The 22637-nt window shown below is 40.5% G+C and overlaps 1 protein-coding gene across 1 annotated transcript in view; it reads left to right on the plus strand.

Moving 5' to 3' along the window:
* The window catches only part of LOC145771858 (acetyl-CoA carboxylase-like), a 59685-nt gene extending 38728 nt beyond the window's left edge, over positions 1-20957 (plus strand). Inside the window, exons 13-48 of the mRNA XM_082583604.1 lie at positions 579-682; positions 865-1017; positions 1309-1383; positions 1764-1891; positions 2014-2137; positions 2331-2436; positions 2860-3006; positions 3191-3411; positions 3616-3829; positions 4099-4260; positions 4906-5061; positions 5512-5630; positions 6074-6127; positions 8187-8342; positions 8727-8857; positions 9028-9188; positions 9376-9471; positions 9692-9907; positions 10378-10511; positions 10883-10999; positions 11402-11513; positions 11770-11997; positions 14590-14664; positions 14943-15101; positions 15185-15337; positions 15642-15800; positions 16093-16221; positions 16463-16730; positions 17041-17252; positions 17349-17463; positions 17703-17847; positions 18040-18185; positions 18350-18504; positions 18717-18887; positions 19186-19323; positions 20049-20957. Coding sequence (XP_082439730.1) covers positions 579-682; positions 865-1017; positions 1309-1383; positions 1764-1891; positions 2014-2137; positions 2331-2436; positions 2860-3006; positions 3191-3411; positions 3616-3829; positions 4099-4260; positions 4906-5061; positions 5512-5630; positions 6074-6127; positions 8187-8342; positions 8727-8857; positions 9028-9188; positions 9376-9471; positions 9692-9907; positions 10378-10511; positions 10883-10999; positions 11402-11513; positions 11770-11997; positions 14590-14664; positions 14943-15101; positions 15185-15337; positions 15642-15800; positions 16093-16221; positions 16463-16730; positions 17041-17252; positions 17349-17463; positions 17703-17847; positions 18040-18185; positions 18350-18504; positions 18717-18887; positions 19186-19323; positions 20049-20171 — 5262 coding nt within the window. The 3' untranslated portion in view covers positions 20172-20957. The remainder of the gene's footprint in view (positions 1-578; positions 683-864; positions 1018-1308; positions 1384-1763; positions 1892-2013; positions 2138-2330; positions 2437-2859; positions 3007-3190; positions 3412-3615; positions 3830-4098; positions 4261-4905; positions 5062-5511; positions 5631-6073; positions 6128-8186; positions 8343-8726; positions 8858-9027; positions 9189-9375; positions 9472-9691; positions 9908-10377; positions 10512-10882; positions 11000-11401; positions 11514-11769; positions 11998-14589; positions 14665-14942; positions 15102-15184; positions 15338-15641; positions 15801-16092; positions 16222-16462; positions 16731-17040; positions 17253-17348; positions 17464-17702; positions 17848-18039; positions 18186-18349; positions 18505-18716; positions 18888-19185; positions 19324-20048) is intronic.
* Positions 20958-22637: the final 1680 nt, after the last annotated feature.

The following is a 22637-nucleotide window of genomic DNA, read 5'->3' on the forward strand; positions in this document are numbered from 1 at the left end:
TTTAACTTCAGCTTTCTAATTTTTTGCGAGGCTTGTGATTTTTTTACAACAAATAAATATTTAGCCGTTTTGTACTGCGTGTTAAGTTGTGAAATGTCACCCGCAATATTTTTGTTTTTAAACGTAGTTTAAATCTTTCCTTAAACATATGTCATATGACATGCGGTAACTTGAAAACACTTGACTCAATAACATGTTCTATGAGCAAAGCTTCTAACTCCAGGCTGACATTTATAACGGCTTTCTTGCTGTGCTAGTTAGAATTAATATAATGTTACTTTACAATCGTCTTCCCGTACCATTCATTACACGTACTATTTATTTCTGAAACGTATGATTGTAGAAGTGCCGAAAAAGCTTTGATGAGAGAACAAATCACTAGTATTTTACTGTTTTTTTTTTATTATTTTCAAGTTTTGCAGCAATTGTTCGTTTGGCCATGTTTGCATGGTGCAATGTTTTCGTATTAGCAAGTTCCAGATTGCTGTGATTTAAAATATGCCCACACTTGAGATAAATTATTATCAGCCATTTTAACGGTGAGTAAACGTTGCTAAACGCCATTACGATCTTTTCAGGCCGATCAGCCGTGCACGTCAGTTGGTTTGGTATGTGCTGCTTTGCATATTGCTGACTCCAAGTACAGGGCTCGCTTTGATTTTTACGTCAATTCTTTGGAGAGGTGAGTTCGAGGAACGTTGCATAAACTTCCTACATTAAAATTACGCAAGCTTTATTGAAGACCACATAGTTTTTATTTATTTCACGTCGGCTTTGGTTGTGTATCGATATGCTGTGCTGACTGCTCCATGAGGTAACATCATTTTAATGGAAGTAATTTAGTTTGGCTTGAAATTCATTCAGGGGCCAAGTGCTCACTCCATCCAGTTTGAAGACCACTGAGTCCGTGGAACTGATCTGCCACGGTCTCAAGTATGTCCTCAAGACGACCAAGACATCGGACACGCAATATTACATCCAGTGCAACGGCTGGGATATGGAGGTGGATGTGTACAGGTATGTCTTTTGGATTTATTCGGAAAAGTGTCAATACTTTTCTTTAGAACGAAAAGAAACAAACTGTAGGTTTCAAAGTTTATGCCAGATTTCGGATAACTTCGTTTGTCTACTCTATGCAGCGGTACAAGAGAACTGTCACACTTATATCACAACTGAAAATTCGTATTAAAGTATGATAACTTTACAAATTTCGAGCAAAATATAATTGCTAATATTGTGGGATGCGAACGCAATCGCACCATTTTAAAGTGCTTGATTGTGTTTAAACCGACGTTGATGTCATTTTAGGTTGAGCGACGGTGGATTGTTGCTTTCATTGGATGGCATCAGCCGAACAACCTATCTGAAGGAAGAGATAGACAGGTTATAATGTTAATTTGTTATAGTTTGAGTGTATTTGATAATAACCTGATTGCATTTACTTGATTTTGAAATGTTTTAACTCACTGGCTTTCTGTGGTCATCGAGTGTAGTTTATTTCTTAAAATTTCTATTACTAGTTAGTAGTCAAGCTCAACACTCACAACACTTTGTTCGAGCGATTGCATTATTTGAGCTATTATTATTATTTATTTGTATCAGACAAGGTTGTCCATATTAAAACCAAAACACAAAAAGACAAGACGTAAGGAGTCACTTGGATGACATGTGCAACATATCATTGTAGTGCTTAAAGTGCTATGAACAATAAACATTCTTCTGTCACTTTATAACGAATATCACGCTGTTCATCACCCGTGCAGATACCGCATCACGATCAACAACCAAACCAGTGTATTCGAGAAAGAGAATGACCCGTCGGTTTTGCGAGCGCCCTCTGCCGGCAAGCTTCTCAGCTTCGTAGTGGAGGATGGTGCTCATATATTTGCTGGTCAGTTACGTTCGGTGATGCTTTGACCACTTTTTTGTCAAAAATATAACTATTTTTTAAACGTGTATCTTAAAGTTTGGTTGATTTTAAATTGCATTCATACTTTGTTGTCTACCTCGTAGGTCAAACCTACGCTGAGATCGAAGTCATGAAGATGGTGATGACACTAACAGCGCCAGAGAGCGGCACTCTCCATTACGTGAAGCGAGCTGGTGCCGTCTTGGAATCGGGATCAATGGTCGCCAGGTGTGGTGGAGTTACGAAACATCGTTCGCATGTTTATCTACATGCCATGCTTTCATAATAGTTGTATAACAGTGTATTTTAAGTTGAGATTTTGTTAATTATTCTTCAAGGTTTTGTTGGAAAACTTTTGTCCCCGCGATGGTGTGGATTGCAAAATGAAGTTTTCAATCGCAACTATTTATCAAAATTTCAGGTTATCTCCGGACGATCCGAGTTGTATCCAAAAAATAGAATTGTTTCGTGGGCAATTGGACAATTTCAAGAAGATTGACGTTTCAGACAACGAGAAGTCCCATAAGGTAAAGAATTGACAAGTTGACAAGAAACCAAACTGCAACTTTTCACCAATCGTTGGTAATCTTCGTTCATGTCATGGATGAGTGCGCGCGTAGCATTCAAAATACCAAGCTGCCACTTTTGTCTTGGTTGTTGCGTTGAGTGGTTGTGGGAAAACAAGTTCTGCAATCATTCTTGGTTTTCCTCGCTTTTATCAAAGATGGAAGTCATTACCGTTTCGAGTACTCAATCGTACCGTGATGCTCATGTTGCTTGTATTGTTGAATGCTGAGAGGAAGATGTGCGTGTGAAGGAAGCGCGTTAGGCCGATGCCTGATGTGCCTTAATATTTTCTTTCTAAGAAATTTTATAGAAGTTTACAAGTTTTAATCGCAAGGCTAGCGTTTGTGGAAGAATTTTAAATTGATCAAACAGCTTTTTTCCAGATCTTTGAAATCGCACACAAGAGGATGCTATGCATCACTAAAGGCTTGTGCCATCCTGACGACACCTACGTTGAGAAGATGAAAGAAGCAGTCCGACTGTTGATGGGAGCGTTAAAGGATCCAACGCTGCCGTTGTTGGAATTGCAGGTGCGGTGACTTGTGCTTGGTTCGGCACAAAGTCTCAATATTTACGGTACATTAAACTGCTTCACGATCATGCGTTGATTGAACGTTGAAACTATAAACGTTGATACTGCAAAACTAAATTCTGTTTTAAAAAGTTGTTCAAATTTTATCCACGTGCTGTCTAATCTTCTAACTTGTCGTTCAGGAGGTGATGACCAACCTGTCTGGGCGACTTCCAGCAGCCGTGGAGCAGTACATCAGGCGAGAGATGTCAAGTTACGCCTCAAACATCACTTCCATGATGTCCCAGTTTCCTGGACCAAGAATAAGACGCATCGTTGATTCTTACGCTGCCAAACTGACCAACAAGTCGGACCAGGACGTGTTTTTTGTCAACACGCAGCCGATTTTGCAAGTTGCTCATATGTAAGTATTGGTTTGGCCGGTACCGAGATTGTTTCACATTTACTTGATAAAAATGAGTGTGACTTTTGTTTAATAAAGCTGCTTCTAAAGTTCTATGCCATGTCATTTTGAAAGTCACAAAGCTACAATTGGTTCAGATTGGATACTTGTGCAAACACACTGTAGCTAATCATTTAGCCCTTTATTTAAGTGGCCTCTTTATAGGTACCGGAATGGCATTCGCGGCCACATGACTGACGTTCTGCTCGCCCTAGTGCGAGAGTATTACCGTGTTGAAGTGCAGTTCCAACATGGATCGTTTGACAAGTGCGTGATCGCGATGCGAGACAAGAATAAGGACAATGTCAAGTCTGTGGTGGAGGACGTGTTATCGCACGCCAGCGTGGCGAAGAAAAACGCTCTTGTGGTGCAATTGATTGTAAGTTCATACTGAGTTATCCAACTTGCTTTACAATGTAGATTTTAACGACATGTTTTAGCCTGATGCTGCAAGTTCGCTGGGGGTAATAGCGAATTGCACTAGCTTTTGGAACACAGTTTCTTGGTCATGTGCTATGACGAAATCAATCAATTGTATCCAACTTGGTTTCACGAATTTGCTTGCGCGGGATGTCCACATTTCCAAGTGATTACTTGATCTTGTATCATTTTCTAATAGTGAGTGATTGTGACTTTGATGCATTCTAGAACTGCCTTGCCGGGCACGACCATTCCCTCAAGGGTGGGGTGTCAGCGCAGTTGGAACAAGCTGCTCTTCTCAGCAAACAAGACAACGCCAAGGTGGCGCTGCGTGCCAGACAAGTCTTGATATCAGCGCACCAGCCGCCGTACGAACTCCGCCACAATCAAGTAAGTTCAACCACTAACACGATTTGCTTGCTCTTGCGAAAATAAGCACAGCCATTGCTACTGTTGCCGATTGTTATAATGAAAAGATTAGTTGACTTATTTTATTGCCTTTATCTTTTGATTTGTAGCCATATTAACTTCCTGGCAAAATCGATCACGCAAATGGCATGCGTCTCTTGGAATGAGATCTGATCATGGCGATCTGATCATCGCCATAGATCTGATCTTTCTAATTATGGTCATCGAGCTATCGAAAGTTGCTTTCTGAAGAGTTTGCTGCAATTGAAAAGCAAACGTTGTTTCAACAACTTCATCTTTGTCGTTAGCTCAGTCAGTTAATTGCATTTGTTCACTTTGACCACTTCCAGCTCTCGTAGTGTGTACTTGAGCAACGCATTTCAAAGACAGTTCTCCATACAGTGGCTCCCACCATACGGAATAATTGATTACAACCTTTCATCAAGCGTAAGCTTCACTCTATCAATCTCTGTGACAGGCCTGCGTCGGTGGTTCAAAGCGTCCACAAGTATGCGAAACTGTCAGGATCAAGCTCAAAGCAGCTTTCCCGGTCCGAGTATGATGATTCAATCAATACGACGAAACACTTCTTATAAAATGTTTCCATTTTATTTTTTTACCATTTAGGTAGAATCAATCTTCCTTTCCTCTATCGGTTCTTATGGCAGCGACTTTTGCAAAGAAAACCTCAAGAAGTTGATTCTATCGGAGACGACCATATTTGATGTCTTGCCAGATTTCTTTTATCACAGAAACACTGTTGTCAAGATGGCAGCTTTTGAGGTAAACGTTTTGTTTCAGATGCTCAGGCAACGTTGAGTTTAATTTCAAAGTTAAAAGTTGTTAATATAGAATCAATTTTCTTTATGATGTTTTATCGCTGTTTCTGTTCAATTACACAGCGTTAGATCTTTTTATGTCACAAGTGAAAAGGCTCACAAATACTTCTTCCCCAATCGCCTGCGGACTGGGGTGGGCGTTTCAACAGCAACATGTTCGAATGGGGCCTCGCCGATTCACCATCTGATGCGTGTGGCACAGATTCTCAGACTGCACACCATATCTCTACCATTGTCCTGTATATCGACCTTAGGACAGATATGTGGAGTGGATCTCACAACGCTCGATGAACACACAATTCATTGGCTGCTGCGCCTGGATGTAACAACGTGAGAAGCGGTGGCCTCAAACGCAAGAAGAAGTCTACATAACTCGTCATCATTACGTTTCCAGGTTTACGTGAGGAGATCGTACATAGCCTACGAGCTGAACAGCGTACAACATCATGAGATCGGACAAAATAATTGCGTGCTGGAGTTCCAGTTCATGTTGCCAACATCCCATCCAAACCGGTCAGTCCAATATCACAAATACCTGTTTATGTATTTAATGTATACACGTTTTCATTATACCCGGAATTCCTGATTGCTTTTTTCGTGATTTTTCTAAACTTCTTGATGGTCTACTTGAAGCATTTTGTGTAGACGATAAAAAATATGACATCACGTCTCGTAATTTACTTTTCTTTCTGTTTAACTAAGGCTTTCAACTTTAATTAATTAATCTATGACTTTGGTACATTTTTATAAACTTTAACTTGACATTAACGTAAAGTTAAGGCGGCATGTCTAAACCACAGTGTCCTGTCCTGTCGCTCGCATGACATTATATTTTTTGTTCACAAACTTTACAATCAATTCAAACAATGCAAAAGCATCGTAAATGTTCTCGATTGTTTGAAGCAAAATGGCCACTTGAAGCGCCATAAGCATGAAACATTAACTTCCTGTGTCAGGTTCCCTCCAGGATATGACGAATTGGTCACTCGCCTCTCATCGGATGATTTAAGGTTATTGAGTTGATGACGTGATATAATCAGTTGCCATTTCATGATTGACTTTTGGTATCTATAGCTTTGATCAATGTACTTGCTTCGACACCAAATTGTTTAAAAGGTTCACCATTGATTGCTGTTGTATGTGATTATTTTCATGTTTGAAGTGCCATCCCACACTTCTAAGTTGAAGCGTAGTCCTTTTATTGGCAACGAACATCTTTTTGTTTTCTATATGATCGATAAAAGACCAGAAATGTTCTGATTGGTTACACCTATTTTTGAAGTTTTTTTTCAAATGGTCATGGTTTCTCTTAACATTACATTCGGAAATAGCGTGTATTTGCAGCCGTGATCAATTTGTTCATTTATTTCAAAGTTCATCCATTAGATTGAACACTAGTGGGGAGAAAGGTGTTATTTGAACGTACATCTCTAACCGTAGTCTTATCCTAAATGGTATAATTTCGTCTTAACGTTGACGCGTCTTCTTGCTTCCTTTTGTGTGCAAATGCATGTTGAAAATATCACTGGATGATTTATTTTTATTTTGTTGGAGTATTACATATAAATTGCGTTCCTTTTTTTAAAGCACTGCTTTATTATTTTGTGTGTGACATCCCGTCAAGGATAGTCAATGGCATGATTGCCTCTTAGAGTCGCAATAGTTGCTGACTTCAGCCGGGAACTGATTGGCTGTTGTGCCAGCTCGCTTTTCAAAAATGTTGTTGCGCTGCAATCTGACAATTTTTGTCTATTCTGGCTGCAACATTTTTGTAATAGTTTTTTTTTCAACATTGAATCAATGCCGATATAGTAGATTACAATGACTTATTGACTTGATATAATTTTTGAAAAGTCGAGGATTGGTGGCTGTAATATTTTGTCACCAAATCTTTCCTGGAGACAGGTAGCAACACTGGTCAACACAATTTTCGGTGCAACGAAGATAAGAAAGGTTTTTGGGGTTTTCGAGGGTGGAGAATCCGACAATGAAGTCCTTTTCCCATATCAAATCTATTTCAAATCAAATCTATTAACGTGTGATGGCTGCAGAGAAAAAACAAAAACAGATTTGATACGCAAAAACGGACTTCATTTTCGAACTTAGCGGCCCAAATGTACCCTAAAAACAATCATTTTGTTCATGCACCAGAAAGTTGGTTTCAATTTGTTGACCTGTGTTATCAGATCAATGGGAAGTTGTTTTAATTTTATGCACGATTCTTTCAAAACATTGATGATAACAAATGTTGTTTATAAAATATTTCCCTTGGCACCAAACCTTGACATTGTGTTGGACTTTAGTTTATGCCCTTGTTTAGTCGTGGTAACTCATTACACAAAACGACGTATTAATTGACGTCATCTTATTCAGCTTAGTGAGGACTTACTGATAAAAGTGAAATGTTCTTAGATTAGTTTTCGCCGCTTATATACTCACGAAAACTTGTCTTTTCGTTTATAGTTCCCCAACAATTCTGCTAGAAAGTATTGTAATGTTATGAAATTACAAATTCTCACCTGACGAGTAGTTGGTGAGGCGGATTCACGGCAGGCGGTGGAGCTCATGCTTTTATAGAATTTTTTTTCTATTGTTTTGTACTTAATTACCGCTCCCCCTGCTTTGCACGCCTTGAAGAATCTTAAGTGCTGATCTGTAGGATGACATGTTAACCGACATGAGCAGACGCTTTAGTTTTTTGGTCAAAATCAAAAAGATTTCTTTTGTATGGTGTGGTAAAAGCGTTCTTTTATTGCAAAGCAGTAGAGATAATTAATTAGCCCTAACTGTCTATATGTGGAACTCTAACTTTTTCGTTATGTTCCTTTAAGAAGCCTAAAATCATAAGTTAGTGTGTTGGGAACGTAAAACAGTTTGTTTCCCGAGACGCCCTGTTATAAAGTTTGCCCTTCTCCGAAAAGAAGAGAACCAGCATGTTCCATCGCATAAACGAGTTTCTAAAACAAGGTTATTACGCATCATACAAGAAGTGTCGTACAGCTCCAATATTGCAACTTGCTTTATAAATCAACCTGCCCAAAAATTTGATCATTTCCCTTCTCCCTGCAGCATACATCAAAGAGAGTACCAGATACCAAGCATATCGTCGTTACCGAAGGTTGCCAGTGTGGGGGAGGGGCTCAACACGATGGACCCGAGTCTGCTCCCTCCCTGTCAGCGGATGGGGATTATGGCCGCCTTCTCGGATTTCAAGTCTTTTAAAGAGTAAGATTTACCAGTTCTTGTCAATTATAGTAAAGTATCAACGCATTGAGTGGATCTGGAAGTACAGTGGTCATGAATGGAGATAAAGAGTGAAATAAGTTCGTTGAATAGACGCACTTTATACTGATGTTTGTCTACTTAAGAAGTTTCCTTATCGCATTTTTTAGCTCTTATGTCCACTTAATGAAAAAAAAATATTGCTGGTGTTTTTTCTCGTGTTTTTGCCTTTGACGATGTGTCTCAGCACAAATATGCAATCAAAATTTTTAATTTAGAAGAATGGATTTTCAAAAAAGCAACCTCAACAATGGCATAGGATATACTTTGTGGTGATTTTGCCACTTTCTTTGCAACCACTCGACAATTTTAATTGTCAAATTTCAGGCACTTTGCCAATATCGTCAAATGCTTCCACAACGCCACCCCGCCCGACTCTCCCGTGTTCTTTGACAACAGGGGAAACGCCAACCTCACAATGATTGGTGGAAGCTCCAATTCAAGCTTTAACAATCAAGGTGAGTGCCACCAAGTGCTTCACTATTTCACCTGTTGTTTCTTAACATCATGATTACGATATTTTTTTACGTTTAGTTTGTACCCGGCTTCATTGCCTTGGTATCACCGACGCACAAGATTAGTGTTCTCGATAATGACATATTCAATGACTGCGTAAACCTCCACCCAGGTGGGTCCCTATCCGTTGGAGGGAAGGATGAAGATACGACATCACTGTGTAGCATGACGGAAGAGCCTATCCACATTCTCAACATTGCCATAGCAACTGAGCGTGGTGTGGATGACGACACGCTGAGTCAGCAGTTTTTTGAGTTTGTCCAAGAACACAAGGTGAGTGATGACCGGGCGAACGTGGCATCTTTTTAAGTTATTTTTGGGAGTGGATATTTTATAGGAGCAATAAGCTTTTGCGTTTAAGTTTGAACTGAACATTTTTTTAACACAATGTAACTATCCCCCAAAGCAACAAACTAGTCAAGTGATGAGTAATTTGACGATCCATAAAATAATTTTCTAGGGAGAACTGTCCGAGAACGGGCTGAGGCGAGTCACCTTCCTCGTTCACAAGAGAAGAGATGTGCCCAAATACTTCACTTACAGGGCCAGAGACGGGGTGAGTAACCTTTTGACATCCTAGCACACGCAACTTGTGGCGTGTAATCTCAGTAAGACTTCCCATCAAAACTATTCCATCAACTTCATATGTTAAGACTTTTTCGACCAAATGTTGCACTCTGTTTATTCTGATGTATTTGGCAGAATTCACTTGTTCCTGTTCAAAGCACTTCTGGAAATATATTGAAGCAGTTGCATTTAAAGTTTATGATTTCCAGTTTCAAGAAGATCGCATTTACCGGCACTTGGAACCAGCATTGGCGTTCCAGCTGGAACTCAATCGCATGCGGAACTTCCATTTAAAGGCCATTCCTACGGACAATCACCGACTACATGTGTATCTGGGCGCTGCCAAGGTGGAGGAGGGAGCAGTGGTGATGGATCACCGGTTCTTCGTCCGTGCCATCATCCGCCACTCCGACCTGGTCACCAAGGTCAGTCTGGTTCTATTGAATTGCAGCTTTGTCTTTATTTACTAAAAAATCTCTGCTTTCTTTTAGAAACTTTGTTTTTCTCAGTTGAAAGCCGTTATTTTCTCTTATTAGTTTTTCATACTGTTTGAGCTAGGATTCTTGTAATTTGGAAGCGCAAAAATTTGTAACACTTTTTCGGTTATTTACTGACTTTTTATGACACGCTTATGGAGCCCCGTCCCACTTAGCCCCGTTTTTTTTTTTTCTTGTTCCATGGGTTTGTATCAAATCAACATACTTTCAAATTCTGTGAATTTTATCTCTCGCCGAGAAAATTTTTCATTGACTGCAGCACAACGCAGTTTGTCACGTAAATCAATGCATGTTAATAAACAGATGAACGCACACTGCACAGGTAAGCTATTAAGACACAATTATATTTCTTTTTGATAATTGTCAAGTTTTTATGTTTTGCAACCACGTTTTTCCAGGAGGCTTCTTTTGAATTTTTACACAACGAGGCAGAACGGCTCCTCCTGGAAGCCATGGACGAACTGGAAGTTGCTTTCTCAGCCGCTGAGAGTACAAGGATTGATTGCAATCACATATTCATGAACTTTGTTCCGTAAGTAACAGAACGTGACGTTGTTTTTTTGTTTACTTGAATGAAGATTTGCAAAGAACCTGGTATGATTTTGTAAATATATTGTTTGGTTCGCAAGTATCATCTGCACAGTGACTATGCATCAAGCACTGCACATCTGCACTGCATCAAGCACAGTGACTTGCTGAAACTTGTACCGCTGGCAAGATAGAGCGATCATGTAATAAACATAAACCAAAGCTGAGAAAACTACTATTCCCATTGAATTTTTTTTCATGATTAACTGACGTGGTCTGACGTTGTTTGTTGGCGTTCTCAAATGATAGTTCATCTACCAAAATCCCTTTTCCACGGTCTCGCGGTGTCATCTTGGATTGCTTGTTGTTTTGTAGGAACGTGATGATCGACCCGCTGAAGATCGAAGAGAGCATAAGGTCAATGGTGCTTCGTTATGGGAGCAGGTTGTGGAAACTCAGGGTCTTGCAAGCCGAAATCAAGGTCAACATAAGGTGGGTGATGGCACTGGGACCAATCTGCAATCGCTTCCGATATTTGAAACCTGCGCCAAAAGGGAGCCATGCATGCGTGGACTAATGACTTGGCTTGGATTTAATATTTGAAGTTTTTCTCTATTTGTTGATCTTCGATCTTTCAATTTCAATAAAGAAGTGAATGAGCAACCGCCGTGTATTCTACCAGGAAAAGTATTTTTCAATCTCTTTGCCTAAACAAAAGCTATGCACAGACTGTACTGTAAATAGTTTTGAACCGTGACCTACGCTTTCAATCAGACAACATTCTTGCTAATTTTCTAGAAATCAATTGTCATCAATAATAAAAAATTATGTGTCAATTTGCGTTCATCTCCACTTATGAATTAAAACGTAATTTTTACCACAATTTTCACTTAGATCGAAAGAGGACTTAGAACCCATGCCCTTCCGCATCTTCTTAACTAAGGAGACTGGCTACTTTCTTGATATCAGTCTCTACAAGGAGATCACCAACCCAACTACTGGACAGGTATGCAGGCTTTAGTTTTACATCAAATCAAATAATTTCTTTGTGATATTTTGAAGTTATATTTTAGTTGGAATAATGTTTCTATTTGACTTAACTTCAATCGAAATGAGATATCAAACATACGACAATAGATGAAAAGGCCGCATCAACCTGACAGTTGAGTATGTGCTTCGTTTGTCTCACATCACCACACCAACGTTGGACACGTTCATTGGCTTGCAGGAATGCTAACAAAGTGAAACGAAATCTTTTCCAGACCATGTTCCAAGCATACAATACCAACAAGCCTGGTCCATTGCACGGCATGCTCACTAGCACGCCTTACGTCACCAAAGACTTGCTGCAAGCCAAGAGGTTCAAGGCGCAAAACCTCGGGACGACGTACGTCTATGACTTTCCGGAGATGCTCAAGCAGGCGCTAGGGGAAGCATGGAAGGCCTATGCCGTCCAAGGGGATTGGGGAGTCGCTATACCAGATACTCTGGTAGGTTGTATTTCATTCGTAAGCTTTTCAACATAAACTTAACGATTGCATGTTTGTGGTGGAAACCTAACGTTTTGTTGCGAGCATAGGCGCCTAAGCCGTGGGGGCGTGGGGGCCTGGCCCCCACGCATATTTCTGAGTGGGGGCAACTTTTTATGCCGTATTGATACATAAAACAATAGATGAACTAGCGATCGGCAGCGGGAAAACATTTTTTAAATGCAAACCGCAACAGCTTCACGATAAATAATCACTAGAACGAGTAGCGATGCTACAATCCCAGATAGCAAAAATGTACCATTTTGCGTCGATTCAATGTCATCAGATGTTGAATGCACTCAAAAACAACATAATTTGCTACGTCGACGCAGCGTGCGTTTAGCTTTATGCGCTTGCAAACAGACTCTATCTCGATGTTTAACGCTTTCGAAAGTCGAAACCTCTGCAATGAATTGTCGCGGCAGTGAAAACCCCCTGCAGTTAATAGTCACGGCAGTGAATCGCTCGCTGTGAAAATAAGTCTCGGCCCGATAACCAACGCAACAAGGGCTGGTACAAACCGCATTGCGCACACGCGGCACAATCAACGCAAAAACGGACTCGCGCAAACTGCACAAGACCGTTGCCATAGAAACCCGATCAAAGGCAGGAATTTACGCAAACGCTTTCGTTTTATCTGCATCACGAAAACGGGCGTTACAACGAATTGAAAGCAGGTCAGTAATAAGTTGTGATATTGTAGTGATGAGGGAGCAATGTCAAGTCGAAAACTTAATCAAACGTCTCTTCGTAACTATTTTTCAAGGGCTGTTGACCCAGAAAATCAGCCAGCGGTACCAAATGGCGCTCCAGATGATAGTCCCAATGATGTGCAGGTGGTAGCAGCTGCACAAAGTGCACAGGTAGAAGCATTAGTGGTTGACAGCCCATGGGATGTTGTTGTGGAAGAAGAATTAGACGTTCGCGGTCCTTCCAGTGGTGCTGAACTGCGTTTTGGTGTTCGTGATGGAAGAAGATATCAACGTGATTGGGAAAAATATCATTATTGGTTGAAGTACATACCATCCATTGATGTGGTCCGGTGTTAAGTTTGCTTATGGGCCGTCGAGCATAATCGATTGTGCTCTTCTTCCAAACAGCTGCTCGAGAAAGCATTTTTGATGCGCTTATATTTGTAAGTAGATAGGGGTTGGCTAAACGAGGTCATGTGGAAAACAATTCAAACATCGATCAAGCCGTGGGCATTCTTGGGCGTTATAATTCCGATGTAAATGCGTGGATGACAGAGAGAAGAGGCAAGTGGCTTGGGCATGATATTCAGAATGAAATACGCAAGATGCTAGCGCATGACATCGTTCGTAAAATTGTGGATGAGGTAAATGATTCTGCATGTTTCAATATTATGGCTGACGAAACTACAGATATTTCCAGGGAAGAACAAGTAGGCAATCGTTGTGTGTGCGTTATGTACAGTGTTGTACGTTGACGCTGAGGCTAGCGCCGTCAGTTTATTTTTTCGTTGACGGAAGTGATAGCGCCGTCAACTATTTTGCCGATTTTAAGCGTCAAGCGCTATGCGTCGTTTTTCGTTTTCATGGAAAATCTCGTTTCACAATGAGAGTTAAATTTTGTTTGACGTTTTGACTTTCAGACTGATAGCAATGAACAATCTTTTTTGTGGCAGCTGTTCGTCTATCCAATAATGCAGCTTCAAGTTTGTTTATCGTATCCTGGGTTAATCTGAGTCGAAAAAAGACGAAATCGTCTTTCACAGCTCGAAACAGTCTCAAAAACCAAACTCGTTAGAAGTCGAATACTTCCGTTTTGTGAGACCCTGGCGCTAGAAATTAGCGCTGACGCTAAAATAGCGCTAGAAATTAGTGCTGACGCCATCAATTTCTTTAAGAGCTTACAAAGTACTTTACGCCGTAAAGTTTTTAGGCAATTCGCGCTGACGCCGTCAATTTATTTCATTGACGCGTACAACACTGGTTATGTAGATTTGCTATTCATGAATGCTGGATAGGTCTGATTGAAACTGATAAAACAGACGCAGAAACCCTCTTCAACGTATTGAATTCTAGCGCCATTGCCGCTAGATAAATATGTCCTTTTGTAGGGGGCAAGGCTATGATGGTGCCGCCAACATGAGCGGGCGTATCAGTGGAGTGCAACGTTTATAATAATCGACGGTAGGTCGAACGTAGCGATAAGTCCGAGTGTGGCAATAAAAACAATCCTAGTGTGACGACATAATTACGTCATCCATCAACGTGACATTTTACTGAATTTATGTAGCTGAATGAAATACACTTTCGCCCCCACGGCCAAAAAAATAGTTAGGCGCCTATGGTTGCGAGTATACTTTTGGAATATGATTATGAAAAGTGCCTTAACCCTCTGTTATAGTCTATTGCACACCGGGGTGATGACAGATCCACTTGTTGTTGGCTGCCCTTCATTCACTGCCTTGTCTTGGGCGTTTCTGACGTCTGAGGAGACAAACATGATATAAACCGAAGTGATACTAGTTTGTAACAGAGAAACTTAAAGATGCATCTTTCTAAGTAATTTAATTTTAATCTTTTGCAGTTGATAGCCGATGAATTAGTTTTGGATAGCCAAGGTGACCTTGTCCACATCAACAGGCAGCCAGGAGAAAATAAGGTATTGATATTTTTTTTCTTTCGTTGCTTTGTTATCACATTCAATACTTTGTATAATACTCAAATGGCAGGCCTGTAAAATTTACAGGTTTCAACTGAAATTTCGCTTACATTTTTGCTTATGTGCTGACACAACGAGCTCAGCAAATATATCTCAGTGCAAAAAAAGCAAAAATGCAGTAAAGGATGTCGCTTTCAATATGATTGTAAAATGGAGTTTATTTCAGTTTTACATAAATGGTCATTTAATTCTCAATATTTTTTAATCGCATTTTCTAGATCGGCATGGTTGCTTGGAAGATGACGCTCTACACTCCGGAGTATCCCGATGGGAGGAAGATCATTTGCATTGCTAACGACATCACATGCAACATCGGATCCTTCGGTCCGGAAGAGGATCTTCTCTACCAGCATGCGTCGGAGATGGCCAGAATAGAGGTATCACACGATGTGATGTAGTTTCAACGAGCCAGCTCGACTCATAATTTTGACAAGTTAAACGTTATTCCTCTTCCTCCCAGGGCATCCCAAGGATCTACATCTCCGCCAACAGCGGTGCCCGCATCGGATTGGCCGAGGAAGTTGCCAACTTATTCAAGGTTGCTTGGGTGGACCCCGAAGACATCCACAAGGGGTTTAAGTATCTCTACCTGACCCCACATGACTATAAGAAGGTATTGGGATCAATGCGATTTACTGACGTCACATATGTAAAAATAAATCACAGTTTATGTAGATGTGTACAAAGTGGTACAAGTGTACTGAATGTGTTTATTTTAAAGTTAATGAAACTGAAAAAATGCTGCAGTTGAAATTAAAATGAGAACAAATACACCGAATCGAATTTAAATTATGTCTGTTTTCATAATTTGGTTGGTCTTGCCATCAAAGTGGCAGAAGGAATTAGTGTACACAAAAAAGTGGTCAGATAGTGCTTGATCGTGTGGTTTAACGTGTTCCACTTTCACCTCGTTCCAGTTGGTAGCCACCAACTCAGTGGTGGCGGAACATATAGAAGTGGAAGGGGAATCCCGGTACAAAGTGATTGACGTCATCGGCAAGAACGACTCGATCGGTGTCAAATGCCTGAGGTGGAGTGGAACGATAGCTGGGGAGACGTCGAGGGCTTACGACGATGTAAGTTTGTATCAGATCATTGGGAGTAGTGGGTTGCTTGTTGACCTTTATAAAGCTGACCGGAACCATTTCTGCTGCCACAACAGTCTGCATTTTTGTTGTATACAGTTCTGACTATATTAAGTTAGTTAGCTTTAATCCACCTACAATTCTTATTCTCCTATGGTGATACAAACCGATCAACTAATTGAAGCTCATGTTATAGCTCAACAATCAATACTTTGTTCTCTTTGCTTGGTTTTGTTTATATCATTTTTCGGTTCATTGGTCGCTTAACTCTCGATTGCTTCAGGTGGTGACCATCTCTCTGGTAACCTGCCGAGCTGTTGGCATCGGGGCGTACCTGGTCAGACTGGGTCAGAGAGTGATACAGGTCGACAACGCCTACATCATACTGACTGGACAGAATGCTCTCAACAAAGTAAGCCAACCCGCGGAATCTAATTATTTGGTGGCTCCTATTCCAAGGAGTTTTAGAGAAAAGTTGTGTTTTCTTATTCAAGCTTGAAGTTAGTCTTTTCCCATAATGTGCGTGATTTGCGACAAAACAATTCAAAACTAATTTAAATCATTTAAAAGCAAAGATATCAGAGACTTAATAAGTTTGATTGTTAATGGTTTTACTTTTTCATTGCAACTTTTGAATTGAGATTTGTTTTCAGGTACTTGGCCGAGAAGTGTACAACTCCAACAACCAGCTTGGCGGGGTACAGATCATGTACAACAACGGTGTGAGTCATACCACTGTGTCATGGGACTATGAAGGGATGGTGGTCATCTTGCGATGGCTATCTTATCTGCCTGCATCCAGACAGTCTCCTCTTCCTATCATCCTCAACTCCAGAGACACAATTGACCGAGAGATAGGATTTACCCCAACCAGAGGAAGTTACGATCCCAGAAGTTTCCTCAAGGGAGTCATTAATACTGGTGAGCCCATGATTATTTGTACAGAATGAAATTACTCTTCCTACATTAACTTATTTACTTGCCACATGATGTTTGCGAAAGTGCCAGAAAATTATTTAATGCGTGAAGAGGCTTCTGATCGGATCGGATGTGGTTTCGCATTAGTTTCAAATAAAGTTGCAACTTTAATTTCACTACAATTATGATCTTGACACGTGTGTCTCTTGTGCATCTCACGGGTCCATTATCACTTGTTTCAACTTTTGTTCCACCTATTTTCTGTTGCAAACTTTCTATCTGTCATAACTTTAAGTCGAACATATTTTCACAGAAACCGAAGAATGGAGCAGCGGCTTCTTCGATCTCGATTCTTTTGACGAGGTTTTGAGCGGGTGGGCGAAGACCGTGGTGGTCGGCCGGGCGCGTCTCGGTGGTATCCCCGTAGGAGTTATCGCTGTGGAGACGAGATCTATTGCGGTTGACATCCCAGCCGACCCTGCCGACCTGGAGAGTGAGGAGAAGGAACTCCACCGGGCAGGACAGGTGGAGTATTTGAAGATTTTATTGAATGACTGTTTTTGAACTTAAAGGATTCGCTATTCAAAAGACTCATTTCTAACATAGCTTCTCCAATGCTAGGTCTGGTATCCTGACTCTGCTTTCAAAACCGCGCAAGCGATCATGGACTTCGACAGGGAAGGCTTACCACTGATCATGTTCGCCAATTGGAGAGGGTTTTCTGGCGGAATGAAAGGTAGCTGTCAGATCCGTTGTGTTCATGCAAACTCCAGTGTGCTGGATTATGTAACTCTATCACCTTCATTTGAACAGACAATCTCGCGTACTGTTAAACATAAGCTTTATGCGAGATTAAAGACTTTCGACGTAGTTTTTACTTGTAAATTTTGTTAACAATTTCTTCAAAATGAATTGAAAAGTTACTTCCTTGGTTGTTGACCACAGAGAGCTTAAAATAATCTCATCCACTTTCAGACATGTACGATGAAGTGCTCAAGTTCGGCTCCTACATCGTTGACGCTTTGCGAAAGTATCGTCAGCCAGTCATCGTCTACATCCCCCCGTTCGCTGAGCTTCGTGGGGGTGCCTGGGTGGTAGTGGACCCAACCATCAATGTGAAGTAAGTGATTTCATGTTATTCTTGTATACAGTTATCAACCATGAGTTTCGAGAAGTGGCTTTCGTTTCTGCTTTAAAGTGGAAATGTCTTGAAGCACATGTGCCCTCTTTTTAAGTAATTTATCATTTCTGAGTAATTTATTATTTCCCTTTTAATTAAATCTGAACAAGTGAAATTTTCTTGCTCTTCTAGCCATATGGAGTTGTATGCGGATGAAGAGTCGAGAGGAGGTGTCTTGGAGCCGGAAGCAACAGTCGAAATTAAATTTAGAAAAAAAGAGCTCAAGAAGACCATGAGAAGATGCGATGCGGAGTACAGTGCTCTTGCGCAACAGCTCGGTAAGGATGGGCAATCTTTTAAAAATCCTTTTGACCGAGTTCTATGTTCATCGCTTCCACATCAACCAATGCAAACTTTCCTGTGTATTTTTGATCCTCATGCTTCGTCGAATAATCTCTCTTCACTACCAAGAGAGTGTCAGCCATCGACGTTTTCATTGCAGACGACACCAACTTAAAATCACGCGAGCATAAAGTCCTTGAAGAAAAATTACTGGAGCGTGAAGAATACCTGGAACCGCTCTACCACCAGGTGGCGGTCAAGTTCGCTGACTTGCACGATACTCCTGGTGGGATGTTGGCAAAGGGATGCATTTCGGTGAGAACAGTTAATAGCCTCACTTCCGAACTGATTGCCTATGCAACATGTAGTGCTTGTTTGTATTTACCTGTTTTAAAAAAATAAAAGTTACGTCATTGGGACAATTAACCAACTCTGCAGCCATGCGCCTTGAAACTGATTCACGCTGTAGCACACTTTTCGCGGAGAGTTATCACCGACGTTTTTTACGTTTCTGTTGTATCTTTCAGGGCATCTTGCAGTGGAAAACTTCCCGGCAGTTCATCTACTGGAGGTTGCGTCGTCTGATTCTGCAGGATGATGTCAAAAAACGTTGCCATGGCGTCAATCGTGAACTTACTTGTCACCAAATTGACGTCATGTTGCGCCGCTGGTTCGTAGAAGATCAAGGAACTGTCAAGGTTGGTTGAAAGGTTTCGCACTCGTGGCTTCGGAGTTGCTGAATTGTTTAGATTTATTCAGTGACACACAGGCTGCCTTGGGTGGACGCTGGACAGTGACCAACTGTTTGTAGGACCTTAGTGATCGGCTGTGTCTTGGCATTGTATTTGGTGGATGTTGCGTGGTTGAATAAAATGGATAACAAAATTGGTTTCATTTCCATCTTGATCTCAATCTCTGCCCGAGCATAAGATTGTGGAATAGACTGATGTTGTTCATTTCGACGTTACATTTCCAAATATAATTTTTCTGTTCAAGGCTCACCTGTGGGATGATAACAAAGCGGCAGTGGAGTGGCTCTCCGATCAGCTAAGCTCTTCCAAGAAGAATAATGATAAAGTTTCAATTTTAGAAGAAAACATCAAAACATTACAACGGGACTCGATCTCTCAACAGGTGAGATTTTAATCTTAAAAAATTTATTGTATCTCACTGTCAATCGAAACCCAGCGCTTGCACCACCATCCCGAACATAGTTATAGCATGCTGTTGCTACTTTACCTCTTAAACGTTATGGCTTTGCGTTTCGTTCTTTCAAAATTCTTTCTATCGCAGTTTCTCTTCCATGCCGACATTTGAATTATTTCATCATCGTCATCATTCAAATTCGGTTTTGCTCTTACTGGTGGGAGGTGTCGATTATTTTCTTGCAGCGATTGTCTTCATCTCTTTTCTTCTCCAGCTCAATATGTCCAAAGCATCTTCTTTCTTTATCCTCTTCTTTGTTCTTTCAGGGCATGCTGTTTATTCTTCCAATCCACTTTCAAAGCTAATGCTTTTCTGACTAAATCACTTCCTTTCCCTTAGAACATACTCAATACTCATACTGTCTGACCGCATTTGCCCTTACAAGTTGGTCTATGGCCTCCTTTGTCTCTACCATTTACTTCTTGTCATTGCATGAAGCATTCGAGCCATAATATATGAAGTAATGTCATAATCAGGCAGACAAAGGCTTTCGGAGCGTATTGTTATCTTTGCTATCAAGTAAAAGCAAAGGTCGCATACGAGCTGTTTGTATTTTTTGTTGAGAAGAGACGACCCGATGAGGCCATGCACTTCCTGACTGGGATGAGGCTGTCCACGTATCTTGTTTGTTGTTTTAACTTAACCGTTTTTAGATTCGCGTTCTGTCGCAGACCAGCCCAGATATCGCCATGCACTCTGTGATGCAGCTGGCTCACAACATGAACGCCGAGCGACGTCAGGAGATCATACAGCTCCTGCAATCGTTGGACTCTTAACGTCTCCTCCGTTTGCTGTTTGAGAAAATCCACAAAGTTACATTAACCTTGTTCCATGCTGAATCAATGTAAAATAATGGATTTTCTTAGCCGAGTTTTATCGGCGGCAAAACGAGGTGACAAAGTTTACTTTTCAAACGTTGAATTTTTCGCCGACGTTGGATTTGTTGCGAACCGAATTATTTTCTTGAACTTATGCAAGTCGTCGTTCTCATCGTTTGTGTTTCATTTCGTACGAAGTTTAATTCAAAATTAATTTTCTTGTTCAACTCATTTCACCTGCAACTCTGCATTTAAAACCGCTTTTTCTGTTTCGCCACAGAATTCTTGATCTGATGCAATAAACTACCTTTGATCTGTAAAGGTGTTGTACCAAAGAATGCCATGTTGAGTTGCTGTTTACTTTGTGTGTCAAACAGCGTTCAATCTATATTTGCTAGAGATTTTTTTACCGTAGAGATATTTCCTGTTGTTTGTTTAGTGGCACTCTTTCCAGTTTGCAAAAGTTTCCATTTTCACATCTTTTCAACGTCTAGTGAGGTTGAAACGACGTAGACATGAAAACTTTAGATTTGGTTTCGATGGAGATTTTTGCGCAGAACTTTATTACTTAAGATTTGTGTATGACCGTTCTTCTGACGCGATACAATCTGTTTATTTTGTGACGTTTCCTTCAGAATAGCCGTGACATCACCATTGTGGTGTATAGGTTCAATTATTTCGCTTTGTTCCGAAGTGAAAAGGATTTTCTTGCGGTTTTTTGATTAAATTGCTTTGTCCAAGCTTTATGGAATGTGTCACTGTGTCAAGCAGGTGAAACGAAATAGTACGAACATAGTGGTTTTGATTCTCCAGACGTATGATTACGTTTCTTCTACATATATAACAGCCGATTTATTTAATTGTTAAGAGTTGATTGATATGTTCCTGCTCAGAAACCTAACTGCGGATTTGTTTGTAATTCTACATGGTTTCAACGTTTGTTGATGTTGAATCAAAGTCGAACTTTCAAAGGTTTGGTGCTCACAGCGCTATCAGTAATCAGCCGAATTCTATTTGTCGCCCTCATGATGAAACCATTGTTCCTTTAAAGTTCGATAGTATTTGTGTGTGTGAATACGTGATGCAATGCCTTACCGTTAACGAAGAAAATGAAAGGGATTTCGTAATAAAAACCGTAATTGACCTAAATGAGTCTGCATGTCGAGACTTTCACTGAAATGTAGGCTACTTGATGGATGAGTTAAGTTACAGTGACTTTGTCACGTGAAACAGATTATTTCAAGACTTTTTCTTCAATTGTCAATTGAAGCAGAAAATTTTTTCAAATATTGCTATTTATTTTACTAACTTTCAATGACGTCATCAGGAAAGGAACGGAACAAGAAAATATAAGAAACAAGAAAATATTTATCAAGTGTGCAGGAAAGCAAGAGCAAATCATCTTGTCCACCTTCAAGCATGTCATAAAGTGTCTTTCGATAGACACATCGGCGTGCTCTCGATGGGTGTCTGGAAACAATATCCTTCCATAGTCTCGTAGGGATTCTCACCTGCAGCCGACAATCATAAGAAGATAGACTTCCTTATAACTTATCAAACAGTGCTGTTATCAAATCTTACCGATGAGTTCGAAGAGATGGTTGAAAGCGTTTCGTAATAGAAATCGATTGAACTACCAACATGATGTAGCAGAGTTTGTCACCGCAAGGAGATTATAAAAGTGACCACTGAGAGATGCTGATTGATAATGTAACTTTGCGATTTGTTGCTTTTATTTATGACGTTTATCGTTGAATAAGTGTAACACAAACCACACAGAAGGCTAACACGGAAAATATTGTGTAACCTATGTGCTCGGGGTGTTCCAACTCGCTAAAAATAATTATCTTGGTTATTAAAAACTTTACTTTCCGAAAGATATTGCTGCATTTTTCTTAAGTAGACCAACCTCCGGTATCGTTGCTGTCACAAATGAAACGTAAAAACCTTAACTCCAGCTTGAACCGTCAACAGGGGAAGTTTTATTACGCTTTTTTCCCCCAGGAGTGGCGTCGTTTTAGTCTTCTAGACCTTTATGATGAAAGAGTTGAAATCTCAGTCTGCGCGCATTAACATCATCGTTTTCAACCGTTTCATTCAAGTAGTAGCCTACCGTACTGTATGTTGGGCGAGTTGAATAAAAAAACTGTGCGCGTGCCTAGTTTGAGCACTGGATATTAAGTAGGTTCCTTCCCTGGTTTGGAGTTAAAGACTTTTTCACTTAACACTTCTTAAACTTTAAAGTAGGCAACCTAATGTAAAGCAACTTTGATTTCTCGGACAAGGAAGATTGGAACACCTCTCTTTCACAGGAAAAATTAAAAGAAAACGTGCCCCAGGCAGACTAAGATTGACCAACTTAAAGCCAACAAAAACTACAGCAGCACAGATCTGGTACAAAGAGTTAGACCGAGAAACTTTGCG

This window comes from Aplidium turbinatum, chromosome 1 (genome assembly GCF_918807975.1).
Source record: "Aplidium turbinatum chromosome 1, kaAplTurb1.1, whole genome shotgun sequence".
Classification (NCBI taxonomy): Eukaryota; Metazoa; Chordata; class Ascidiacea; order Aplousobranchia; family Polyclinidae; genus Aplidium; species Aplidium turbinatum.